The 12,630-nt window shown below is 34.8% G+C and overlaps 1 protein-coding gene across 6 annotated transcripts in view; it reads right to left on the bottom strand.

Moving 5' to 3' along the window:
• Positions 1-12,630, bottom strand: part of ZNF148 (zinc finger protein 148) — a 96,400-nt gene that overhangs the window by 41,631 nt on the left and 42,139 nt on the right. For 3 of the 6 annotated variants that reach the window (XM_081138549.1, XM_081138551.1, XM_081138552.1), the window contains exons 3-4: positions 12,300-12,435; positions 3,482-3,830 (exon numbers count right to left, since the gene is read on the bottom strand). In XM_081138549.1, the coding sequence (XP_080994675.1) occupies positions 3,482-3,814 (333 nt within the window). In that variant the 5' untranslated portion in view covers positions 3,815-3,830; positions 12,300-12,435. Of the gene's footprint in view, positions 1-3,481; positions 3,831-4,742; positions 4,918-8,523; positions 8,672-12,299; positions 12,436-12,630 lie in introns of all 6 variants that reach the window. The other 3 variants (XM_081138553.1, XM_081138554.1, XM_081138550.1) reach the window with 3 other exon arrangements.

The following is a 12,630-nucleotide window of genomic DNA, read 5'->3' as shown; positions in this document are numbered from 1 at the left end:
AAGAAGAAGCTAATGAACAGAAGAACCTGACAAACGAAATAGATCCAGAGACACTGATGCATGCAACAGATGATCATATTTCAGAGGGAAGAGTTATGTGCATAACTCATGGACACAGACAATAATGGGGTGAAGGCCTGGGGAGGGCGTGGGAGCAAGGTGGAGGGGGTCAATTGGGGGGAAAAATGGGACACCTTTAATACTTTCAACAATAAAGATTTTAAAAAAAAAGAATTCATACAACTCAACACTAAACAAACAGACAATCCAATTAAAAAATGGGGAGAGGACCCAGACAGACACTTCTCCCAAGAAGACATACAAATGGCCAACAGATATATGAAAAGATGCTCAACTTCATTATTAGGGAAATACAAATCCAAACGACAATGAGATACCACCTCACACCTGTTAGAATGGCTATTTTCAATAAGACGAGTATACTAACAAGTGCTGGAGAGGTTGTGGAGAAAAGGAACCCTCCTTCACTACTGATGGGGGTGCAAACTGGTAGTCTGGTGGTTCCTCAAAAAATTAAGAATAGAGTTACCAAATGACACGGCAATCCCTTTCCTGGGTATCTACCTGAGAAACTAGAAAACATTTATTGGTAAACATATATGCACCCCTATGTTCACTGCAGCATTATTCACAGTGGCCAAGACATAGAGACAACCAGTGTCCTTCGATAGAGAATTGGATAAAGAAGATGTGGTACATATATACAATGGAATACTACTCAGGCATAAGAAAAGATGAAATACTGCCATTTGCAACAACCGTGGATCTTGAAAATATCATGCTAAGCAAAATAAGTCAGAGAGAAAAAGTCAAGAACCATATGATTTCACTCTTACATGGGATATAAAACTGAAAACAAATGAACAAACACAACAAACAAAAACTCATAGACACAGTTAACAGTATGGTGGTTGCCAGAGGAGTGGGGGTGGTGAAAAGGTAATAAAGGGTAAATGAGGTCAAATGTATAATGACAGAAGGAGATTTGACTTTGGGCGGTGAACAGACAATGCAATATACGGATGATGTATCAGAGAACTGCACACTTGAAACCTATATAATCTTATTAACCAATGTCACCTGCAAAAAAATTAATTTAAAAAAGAAATCTCAGGAGAAATTAAAAGATATGCAGAACAAAATGAAAATAAAAATACAACTTATCAAAATTTGTGGAACACAGTGAAAAGAATGCTTAGAGGGAAATTTATAGCCTTGAATACATATATTAGAAAAGAAGATCTAAAATCAATCATCTAACCTTCTACCTTAGAAAACTAGGGGGAAAAAGAGCAAATTAAATCCAAAATAACAGAAAAGAAACCATAAAAATTAGAACAGAAATCAATTAAATTGAAAACTGGAAATAAATAGTGAAAATCAAAAGTTGGTTCTTTCTAAATAGATATGAGTAAGCCTCTAATGGGACGAGAGGAAATGGGAAATTGTTCAATGGGTATAGAAATTCAGTTTTGCAAAATGAAACGGTTCTAGAGATTTGTTTTATGACAGTATGAATATAGCTAACACTACTTTATACTTAAAAACTGTACTTAAGAAAGGCAACAAGACCCTACCTAGCCAGGCTAAGAAGAAACGGGATAAGAACACATAAGCAATTAATATCAAAAATGAAAGTGGGGACACCACAACAGACTCCATGGAGACTGGCAGGATAATAAGGGAATTACTACGAACAACTCTATGCTGACAAATTTGATAACCTTGGTGAAATGGATCAATTCCTTGAACCTTGATGAAATAGATCAATTCCTTGGAAGATACAATTTGCCAAAACTCACACAAGAAAAAAGAACCATCTATGTAGGCCTATATCTGTAAAAGAAATTGAATCAGTAATTAATAACCTTACAAAAAAGAAAATACCAGGCCATATGGATTCGCTTGTAAATTCTAACAAACATTTAAGGAAGACATACCAATTCTTTACAATCTCTTCCAGAAGACCAGAAGCAGAAGGAATATTCCTAATTCACTCTATTAATTCGGGATTACTCTAATATCAAAATCTGACAAAGATATTACAAAAAAATAAAACTAGACCAATATCTCTCATGAACATAGATGCAAGATCCTCAACAAAATATTAGCAAATTAAATCCAACAATGTATAAAAAGAATTATACACCACAACCAAGTGGAATTTATTCCCGCTATGCAAGGCCGGTTCAACATTCAAAAATCACATCAGCCTACTAAAATAAGAAAAGGCTATTGCTATGAGCTAGGTAAAAGTTGGTAAGCACATGTACTAGAACACAACTACAAGCAGTTATCCATTTATTCACACCGTGTACCAACAACTGGGATATAAGGGAAGATAAGGCAGACTTCACGCTCTTGTAGAATCTACAATCTATCAGAGAGACAGAACATTGAACACGCAATCACAAGCCCCTATAGCAGGGACTCAACCTAGACTGGACAGAAGTGGCAGGGTGATGGTGATGAAGCACTAACTTGGTTAAAAAACACAGAGCGGTATGGCTGAAGGGAATATCATAAGCCAGGTATATGAAGGTCATGAAGCAAAAGAAAAAGTACACTATGTTAAATGTACTGAAAGGAATCCAGGTTTAATATCACAGGAAGAATAGAAAAGGATTGCACATGGTTGTGGTTTTGTTGTTTATGAGGTAAAAATAAAAATAGAAGGCAAAAACGTTACGGGTGCCTTACAAAAGAATACCTTAGGTGATGAGACATATCTAAGGTAGAGAGAGGACTAAACATCTGATATACTTTCAAAAGATAATTTAAAAAACTAAGACGGCAGGAATTGCTGAGTTACACAACTTGAAGGAAAACCTCTCAAGTGCATGCTCTTTCTCTAATTATGCTCAAGATTCAATCTTTCACCCAGCCGGGCATGGCTCAGCGGTTGAGCGTTGACCCAGGATCCAGGTGATCGGGGTTCGATTCCCAGTCAGGGCACATGCCCAGGTTACGGGCTCGATCCCCAGTCGGGGATGTGCAGGAGGCAGCCGATCAATGACTCTCTCATCATGGATGTTTCTATCTCTCTATCCCTCTCCTTTCCTCTCTATGAAATCAATAAAGATATATTTAAAAAAAAAAAAAGATTCAATCTTTCTATCCATTAAAGGAAAACCCAGAAGTTAAAACAAAATACTATAAAAATTAAGCACTTAAAAATTTAACACAGTAATCCTGATGAAGAAATAAATGTTATCCTGGAAAAGATAAGTTTCTAAAATGTATGTAATACAAAAACTTAATTTTGCCTTTTCAAATATAATTTCTGTCACTCTTCACTGTATCTATTTAAAAACACCAATTTAACTATTTAGCCATTAAACATTTTCTGAAATTTCTTCAATGACTTGTAGTATTACTTAATACAAAATTATGTTTCTAGTTAATGTATAATGTTCTAGTTATATTTCTATGATCAATGTTTTATAAAGGAGTTACTTACAGGGACATTAAGTGCATACTGCAGTCCTTGAGGAAGTCTTTCATGTGTTTCCATCTGCTCTTCATCATTTTTCACTGTCTCCTCATGGACCATGAGTTCATCATGTGATATCATATCCTGTTGTCTCATTTCACTTTCTTGTAACACTTCATCTGCAGCAAGGATCTCCTGGTGGGGCAAACTCCGATCTTGAAGTACTGACTCCTGCAGGTCCCCGGACACAGTGGACTGGCCAGACACTCCACCCATTACAACCATCGCCCTGGAAGACTGCATTTCGTCTATGCCGCCACATTTAAGAAATAATCCTTCCAGTTTGTCGTCAATGTTCATGCTTAATTATAATTGCCTAGAAAGACCAAGTTTGGCAACAAAGCATAATAAATTAGTTTTATAGGTCTACTTGATAATTTTGTTAATTCAAATTATGAAAGGTACCCACTTTAATAGAAAAACTTCATTCATATAGTTCAGTATTGCCTCCAATTTTTAAATTACCAAGATAAGTTTCCATAAGGCTAGTAAAACACAAATTTTCATTTTTGTCTTAAAAGCATACTCTATTTTTATGAAAAATGAGGCTGACATTAAGCAAATTAGGAAAAAAGTATTTGTAATAGTCAAGGATTCATATCCTCTAATATATTAAAATGTCTTAAAATAAAAAGAAATGCATTCATTAGGAAATAAACTAACAGAACATTATCAGGCAAATCATAAAAAAACTTAGAAACAGTCACTAAATACATAAAATAATAGTCAATTACAGTAGTAATCAAAGAAATAAATATTAAAACAAAGATACCAATATTTCTTCTACAAAACTGGTGATGACTTAAAAAAATTAAGTCCAATGTTGAGGTGGTTTTAAAAAAAACACACTTATCCATTGACAGTGGGAATATAAATTAGTTCAACAATTTTCAAAGGCAATTTGATCTATGTATCAAAAGTCATAAAAATGCACATACTCTTTGAACCAGTGACTATGCTTTTAGGAACCTATTCTGATGAAATCAGAAATGCATAGAAAGATATATACGAAAAATCACTAGTGTTTACAATAGTGAATAACTGCAAATACACTACATATTCAACAAAAAAATGATTAAATATATTCATATGTATGTTTTAAAACTATAGTGATAGCTGCACAAATCAGCAAATTTACTAAAAAATCACTGAATTTTACACTTAAAATAGGTGAATTTTAATTTTATCTCAATAAAGTTTTTCTTAAAAATAAAATTAGAATGGCTACCCTTGGGAGGGGCTGCTGATAGAAGGCAGGAAGAGAAGGATGTCTGAGAGCTGGCAATGTTTTTTCTTGAGCTGAATGATGGTTGCACAGGTGTGCTCAATTTGTAAAATTTCAAGATGTACATCTGTGATATGTGCACATTTCTGTCAGCTGTTATAGTAATTCAGTAAAAAGTCTGTTGAAACAAAAAATCCAGTCATAAAAAACTTCTTTAAAAATATTCTTAAATTCGGGGAAATATCCCAACATAAAGGAAAGGGGTGTGTGTGTGTGTGTGTGTGTGTGTGTGTGTGAATGTGCACAGGTTTATCTAAAATGCTAACAATATTAACATTATCCACGGGTGGTAAAATTACCAGTTTTTTTCTCATAATTATATTTATCTCTAATTTGAAAGCTTTCTATAATAAAATTTTTTATAAATGTTTTTAAATTTGTTTAAATAAAATAAAAGCAAATTTACTAAATTTACTAATTCATTATTAATATAGTGTTAAGTAGTTGTACATGATTAAATAAATAGGTCATGATAAAAACTAGACACTATCTTGTTTTCTAGACATTATCCTTTTTTCTCTATTATAGAAAAGTCGGGCAATATTAAATCCACCCTTATAACTCTGGTTGCTATAAATTCATATTCCATTGTGTTACTCTAGGAACTAACAACAATAATCATGAAACCCAAAGAAACAACATTTCAAAGAAAGTCAAAGCATTGGTACAAAGCTTGTTTTGTTAAAACCAATTTCTATTATCAGATTGTGTGAAATAAACATACATACCCTATCCAAGGAAAAGGGCCCATAATTAATACACACATTAACTATGTTTCAGTTTAGTCATCTCTTTCCCAAATCAATAAGGTAGGTAATGGTTACTGCCTTGATCATAGCTTTCAGAGGTAAATAAAGGATCAGTTAAATTCAAATACACTACTGAAATCTAAATGCTATTTCTTTTACTAAGGTCTTTATCTAGGGAGAAAACTTTACTTAAATAAATAGCTATATATATATGAACAGCAAAGTAAGCAAAATAAAAATATAATTCATACTTGCTAATCTTGTCTTCCCTGATACCAGGTACAATCGGTCTAGAATACATAGGACAAAGGACCAAGAATCTAATTTCATTTTTTAAAATCTCTAAGTAGTAAATTTAAAATCTAAAGAAAAAATATTTTAAATATACCACCAAATACCCGTTCTCTTCAAATATTCTAATTTATCATATTTCTCACAAAATAAACTATCCTCCGACTAAGTGAAACTTAAGTTTTTAGGGCCAGAATTTGCTTATTTTGGCAATTTCTTTGGAAATCCTTACCAAATAAATTATATTCTTCTAATCTATTTACTGTTTTCTTAAAGAATTTGGAAAAGCCCTAATTTAAAAATGACTTATATACACAGAAAGCCATCCTATATTATAATTCTTAGTTGCTGTTACAGTTGCTATTGCCACACAGTTTGTTTGTTTTTTTAAGGAGCTTTTTTAAATATAGGAGATGTAGAAGAAGAGATTATTAAATTAACAATTTAGAGAAACTGACCTAGGACAGAACTCAGTTTTTTAAAAGAAAGTGGCCAAAGTTGAAGCTGACTTATTAACCCAACACAAGGTCTACATTCCCCTAAAGCAGCAGTATCCAAATCCAATGTTTCTGATCATGTACCTCATCGACTTTTTTAAATTTAGCACATCCTAATACATTTGACCTTTGAACAACACAAGGGTTGGGGTGCTGACTTCACACAATAGAAAATCCATATATAACTTTTAACTCCCCCAAAACTTGACTACAGGATTGGTTTCAGGACGGCCCCCCTTCAATACCCTTTAATACCAAAATTCAAGGATGTTCAAGTCCTTATATAAAATGGCATAGAACAATGCATACAGTCAGCCTTCTGTACCCACAGATTTCCAACTGCCGATCAAAAATAAGTTTCTTAGGGTTAAAACTTATTTCAATCTATGGTTGGCTGAATCCACGGACGTGAAACCTGGAAATACAGAGGGCCACCTGTATATGCATACTATTTTTAAACTATACAATACAATGTAGACATTAGCAAACACAAAAATATGTATATATTTTTACGCACCTTATCCCTAATATCAGGCTGAAACTATTAGAATTGAGTAAGTTGAAGTACTTTGGAGATAGAGAATATTTTGGGGGGAAAGGCAGGTTTGCATAAAGTGCCAAAGTGAGGGATTTAGAACAGGAAGATAGCAAGCCTCAATATAGAAGTAGTAAATGGAAAGGGAAGTGGAAATACTGTAAATGGAAGATAAAGTTGACCTCTTCAAAAACTTTCTTGAAAACAAGCCATATACACAGCAAAAAGAATTCTCTCTTCCTTTTTTATATATGGGTTCTTATTCCTATGACTCTCAAACAAAGCCATACACTTTGAGTTACTGGCTTAGCCTAGAAACAGTTTTTAAGACAATTTTCTGAAATACCAGAAAATACTAAGATAACATAGATTTCAATATCAATGAACAATGCTCTGAAGAAGGTTTTAAACTAAGCCTTGGAAATATCTATCAAAACGAAAACGACGTGTACCCTTGACCCAGTGACCTCACTGCTAGGAATATATACAATCCTATGGGCTTATTCATAAAAATTAACCAAAGGTATATGTACAAGGAAGTTTGGCACAACCCTTTAATAGGAAAAGATTGTAAACAACCTAAGTGTCCACCGACAAGACTTATTATGATTCAACCATACAATGACATGCACATAGCCATTAAAAGGAATGAGGTAGCTATAAGTGCTGGTGAAAAGTTCTCCAAGATATATTAAGTGAAAAAAATCCAAGAAGAAGAAACATAAACAAATAATATGACCCATATTTGTATCACATACCTCAGCTAGTGTCTGGGCAGAGTAAGCTGAACAGGAAATGAAACAAGGCTCTCAAACAAAAAAGTTAATTTCAGCAACCCTATAGTAAAAGGGAATAGTACAAAGCTACACTAAGAGAAATGACAGAGGAAAGTACATTTTTTGTAATCCTTAACTTTCCCCCTCTACCTCCTAACAGTCTCACGTGCTTCACAGCACATTCAAAATCCGAATACAACAAAAGGTCCCATGCTCAAAATTTAACACAAGATACTTCCCTTCTTTAATTTCAGTATTTTTAGGAAGGACTAGATGAGTGTAAAGAAAACTCATGTAATCAATTCACATTTAGAGGTGAACAGTTAAATGTCTTTTCCTAATATACCTTGAAAAAAGCCAACTGTTGCACTAGCTGGTTTGGCTCAGTGGTTAGAGTGTAGGCCCATGGACTGAAGGGTCCCGGGTTAGATTCCGGCCAAGGGCATGTACCTTGGTTGCAGGCTCGATCCTCGGCCCCCAGTCGGGGCTCGTGCAGGAGGCAATGAGTCGATGTGTCTCACATTGATGTTTTCCCCACCTCTCAGCCCCCCACCCCCACCTCTCATCCTTTCACTCTCTCTGAAAAGCAATGGAAAAAATATCCTTGGGTAGGGATTGAAAAAAAAAAAAAAAAGCTAACTGTTTTTGACCCAAATGTCTGTACAATTAATGAAAATTCAGGAGATAGGGACATTATACAGGAGAAAGGAAGAAAGAAATAATGCTTCTTTTAAATCATGTCACATGAAAGAGTGGAAGATAAAAAGAAACAATTTGCATTCCCAGGAGCTGCTGGACAACTGTGGGGGGGAAAGGACTAAGTGGAGTAATAAAAAGCTACGCCCAGCCAGCATGGCTCAGGGGTTGAGCTCTGACCTATGAACCAGGAGGCCACAGTTCCATTCCAGGTCGGGGCACATGCCAAGGTTGCAGGCTAAATCCACAGTAGGGGGCGTGCAGGAGGCAGCCGATCAATGACTCCCATCAGTGATGTTTCTATCTCTATCCTTCTCCCTTCCTCTCTCTGCAATCAACAAAAACATATTTTAAAATAATAAGCAACCCTGAGCTCCTTGAGATGACCCATTATCTTATAAGTGAAGGGAACTTGGGCAGCTGACAATGGTATAAAATGGCAGAGCTATTAACAGCCAAAACAGGATAAAAAAATGAAACCCAAAGGCAAATTCAGCTAAAGGTGGGATGGTACTCCTGGAGTTTCAAATTAACCAGAACAGAAATTGTTAAAAACAAGAACAGAAGAGGAGAGGGGAAGAAAGGACAAGGCCCACCGCAGGGCCAAATTCTGCTAAATGTCACTTTAGCAGCTTATTTCTAACACTACATTACTTTACCCTTTCCAAGTTTTATTCCTCCTCATCTCTAGCCCTCTGCCAGAGAAGCCAAAAGGTATAGCAACAGAGATATTTAGGGCGCCACAATACAGCTTCCTGCTCCATTCAAGTCCCGCTCTCCCACACACCCCCCACCATCCTTCCCCAGTATAAAATGTTTCCTTCAGCTACGTAAAAGCAATCTGAATTACCGTGGGTTATGTAACCCTAAAGAGAACATGAATTACCAACCATCTCTCTCCTGTCTTCCAGAAGAGACAGCTTCTTCTTTTTGTTGTCACTGTCTAATTTAATGCTTCTAATCATCTATGTACATACAATCAGAAACTAATCTTTATAGACTTATAAACTGAAATGGAGTAAATAAGCTTTGAGCCGGGGCGTTTCACAAGGAACTAAACACGTGGGCTTTTAATACAAGCATTTGCAACAATTACTTCCTAAACTGAGGGGAAGGACTGTTAGGCTTGTTTTCAGAGGACAAAGGTTAACAGAAGCATAACATATGGACAAGCTGGGCATTACTACTCATTTTTAATCAGCTACACAAGGCACTTAAAATGCTTATTGAGTTCTTTTTTTATGAAAGTTCTATGCAATTAATGAGAAAAATATCTTTCCACATTTGTTAATAGGTTTGAGTCTGTATTATGAAGTTCAGAGATTATCATAATGTGGAAAGCACTGTGCTGAGCACATCTGTGTATTTTACTTCACTTAATATTTACAATAACACTCAAGAAAAAGTATATCTCCACTTAAAAAGTGAAGAGCCCGGCCGGGCGTGGCTCAGTGGTTGAGCATTGACCTAGGATCCAGGAGATCGAGGTTCGATTCCCAGTCAGGGCACATGCTCGGGTTGCGGGCTCGCAGCCAATCAATGACGACTCTCTCATCATTGATGTTTCAACTCTCTCTCCCTCTCCCTTCCTCTCTCTGAAATCAATAAACATATATTTTTAAAAAATAAAAAATAAATAAAAAGTAAAGAAAGAAAAGCAAAATCTAAGCATATCCTGCATTCCAAATACTCATCCACAAAGTCTTCTAAAACAATGTAACAAGAAAATAATGGTATTTAGAAATATTAAAATATCAAATTTATGGTAAACTAAAACTGTTTAAAGACACAGTTGTAATTTATCTTAAAAAGGAGTGAGGGTGTGTGAAAAGGTTCAAGTAAAAGAGAACCCTACATTCTACTGGATCCAGTTGTTTCATCCATCATATTTTATGCCAACAATTCAAACACCAATATTAAAAATATTTCTTCTATTAGGAAACTATGAATTTTCTACAGTCTTGTATAATAAAAAGATTATCAAAAATACTTCCTAAAACAAAATTTCCGCCCAGGCCAGTGTGGCTCAGTTGGTTGGAGCATTATCCTATTCACCAGGTCACACACACCTAGCTTGTGGGTTCAGTCCCTGGTTGGAGCACGTAAGGGGCATGTACAAGAGGCAACCGATCAATGTATCTCTCACATCGATGTTTCTCTCTTTTTCTCTTTCTCGCTCTCTCTCTCTACCCCTTTCTCCCTCTTTAATATCAATTTTTTTAAAAACTTCCCTGTACACTATGGACAAACATTAAACATCTAAGTTCTTTTTTGTTAATCCTCACCAAGGATATCTTTTACACTGATTTCAGAGACAGTGGAAGGGAAGGGGGGGATAGAAAGGCATCGACTCCAGAGAGACACACTGGTCAGTTGCCTCCCACATGCATCCCGGCCTGGGCATCGAACCTGCAACTGAGGTACATGCCCTTGACCGGGAATCAAACCCTCAACCCTTTGGTCCACAGGTCGACACTCCAACCACTGAGCCAAACCGGCCAGGGCAAAACACCTAAGTTATTTTTAATATGTACTATTAGAGTAACCAAGACTCACTCCAGAACAGAAAAGTGTGAACTACTTAATCCACAACCTTTCATTTTCAAACATTAGATAAATGCTCTTACTTTAATACTACAAACCCTATTTGTGAAGTACAATAGCACTAGAGATACATTTAGTAATAAATTTAAATCAATAGTTCCAGTATAAATACTGTATACAAGTATGTAAATTTATCAAAACTAATTGCTATCTCAAGTCTCTTTACAAAAATACTAAGGTTCATATATGTTGACAAAATATGGTAGAAAATTGACAACTAGTTTCCAACTCTTTAATAAATTCTGTAATAGAAATATAGAGTATTTGATACTTTTTTCAAAATACAGTATTTACAACAGGACAAGAACCATAAAATGCAATGTCAATGAAATACATTTTATCTAAAAGGAGCAATTTAAAGTATATAATGTCTTTGAGAATAAGTTATTCTGATCATATCTAAACATTTAAAATAACAGACATTTTAGAATTAGAGGAACCAGTTACCAGAGCCTCCATACAATCTTGACATTATTTACAGGGACTTTTCAAATAAATACATTTCTACCTTTTTAAGCTAACTCTGTCATAGTAGCCAAGTCTATATTTTAACTAGTATATCTAATATAAATGATTACTGAATTATCTACATAATTGCTTTTTTATATTAGTATAGGCAAACATCACAATATGTACAAATATACAGTAACTAGTATGTCTTTTCACATTTGAAAAATTATATGCTAGAGACCATTAAATTTTATTAATAAGTCTAATTTTCCCACATATGAAAACAGATTCCCTGGAGCCCTGGCTGGCATGGCTCAGTTGGTTGGAGTGTCATCCCGTAAACCAAACGGTGGCATGTTCAATTCCTAGTCAGGGCACATATCCAGGTTTCCAGTTTGATCCCCGGTCAGGGCAAGTGCAGAAGGCACCCAATCAGTGTCTGTCTGTCTACCTCTCTCTCTCTCTCTCTCTCTTCCTCTCTCTAAAATTAACTTTAAAAAAAATAAAAATAAATACTTTCCCTGGAAATCCTGAAAAATTTAATGTAGGTATATATATGTGTTGATGACAGGTAGGTGAAAAATATAATACCCTAAATAGCAAAAGGGTTAAATAAGAAAACTTTCCCACTTATATTTCTTAAAATTACATAACAAAATACACATGTTTTTCTGTGTGGAACTAAACTTAAAATCCAAAATAATATAATAATTCTTCAATTTTCTCTTAACACTGTTTTTTCAGGAAAAAAAATTAAATCCCAAATTTCTATCAGATATAAATACCAAAACATAAAGAAACTACTGTACAAACTCAACATGAAATCCTAGCATCCAAAAAACTGATTTCATATTTGAAAATTTTACTTATTCATGATTATGAAAAACAAATATTAAAGTTACCTGAGACTAAGGTAAAACTGAAGACTTCAAGGATGGGAATGCTGTAGAGTTGAAAAAGAAATCATGGTTGAGTTTCTACCTTTCATAGGCTTCAGTGACCCTGAATACCACCTTAACCACTTATGCCATCCGATTCCTACAAAAAAAAAAACAAACACACACACAACGAACAAAACACATTACTTATGGAGGAAAAAAATACTGTACAAATACAATGTGGAAAAATTGGTACCAATAATGATATAATCACTCTTTATAAATAATAAGCTATGCCTGAATGACCAATGCAATGGCTTGCTTTTAATCTGAAACTGGGAAAATATGAGTGCTA

This window comes from Miniopterus schreibersii (assembly GCF_964146895.1).
Source record: "Miniopterus schreibersii genome assembly, chromosome: 5".
NCBI lineage: Eukaryota > Metazoa > Chordata > Mammalia > Chiroptera > Miniopteridae > Miniopterus > Miniopterus schreibersii.
Note: the sequence above shows the minus strand (reverse complement) of the source record. Positions and strands in the feature narration are given on the sequence as shown.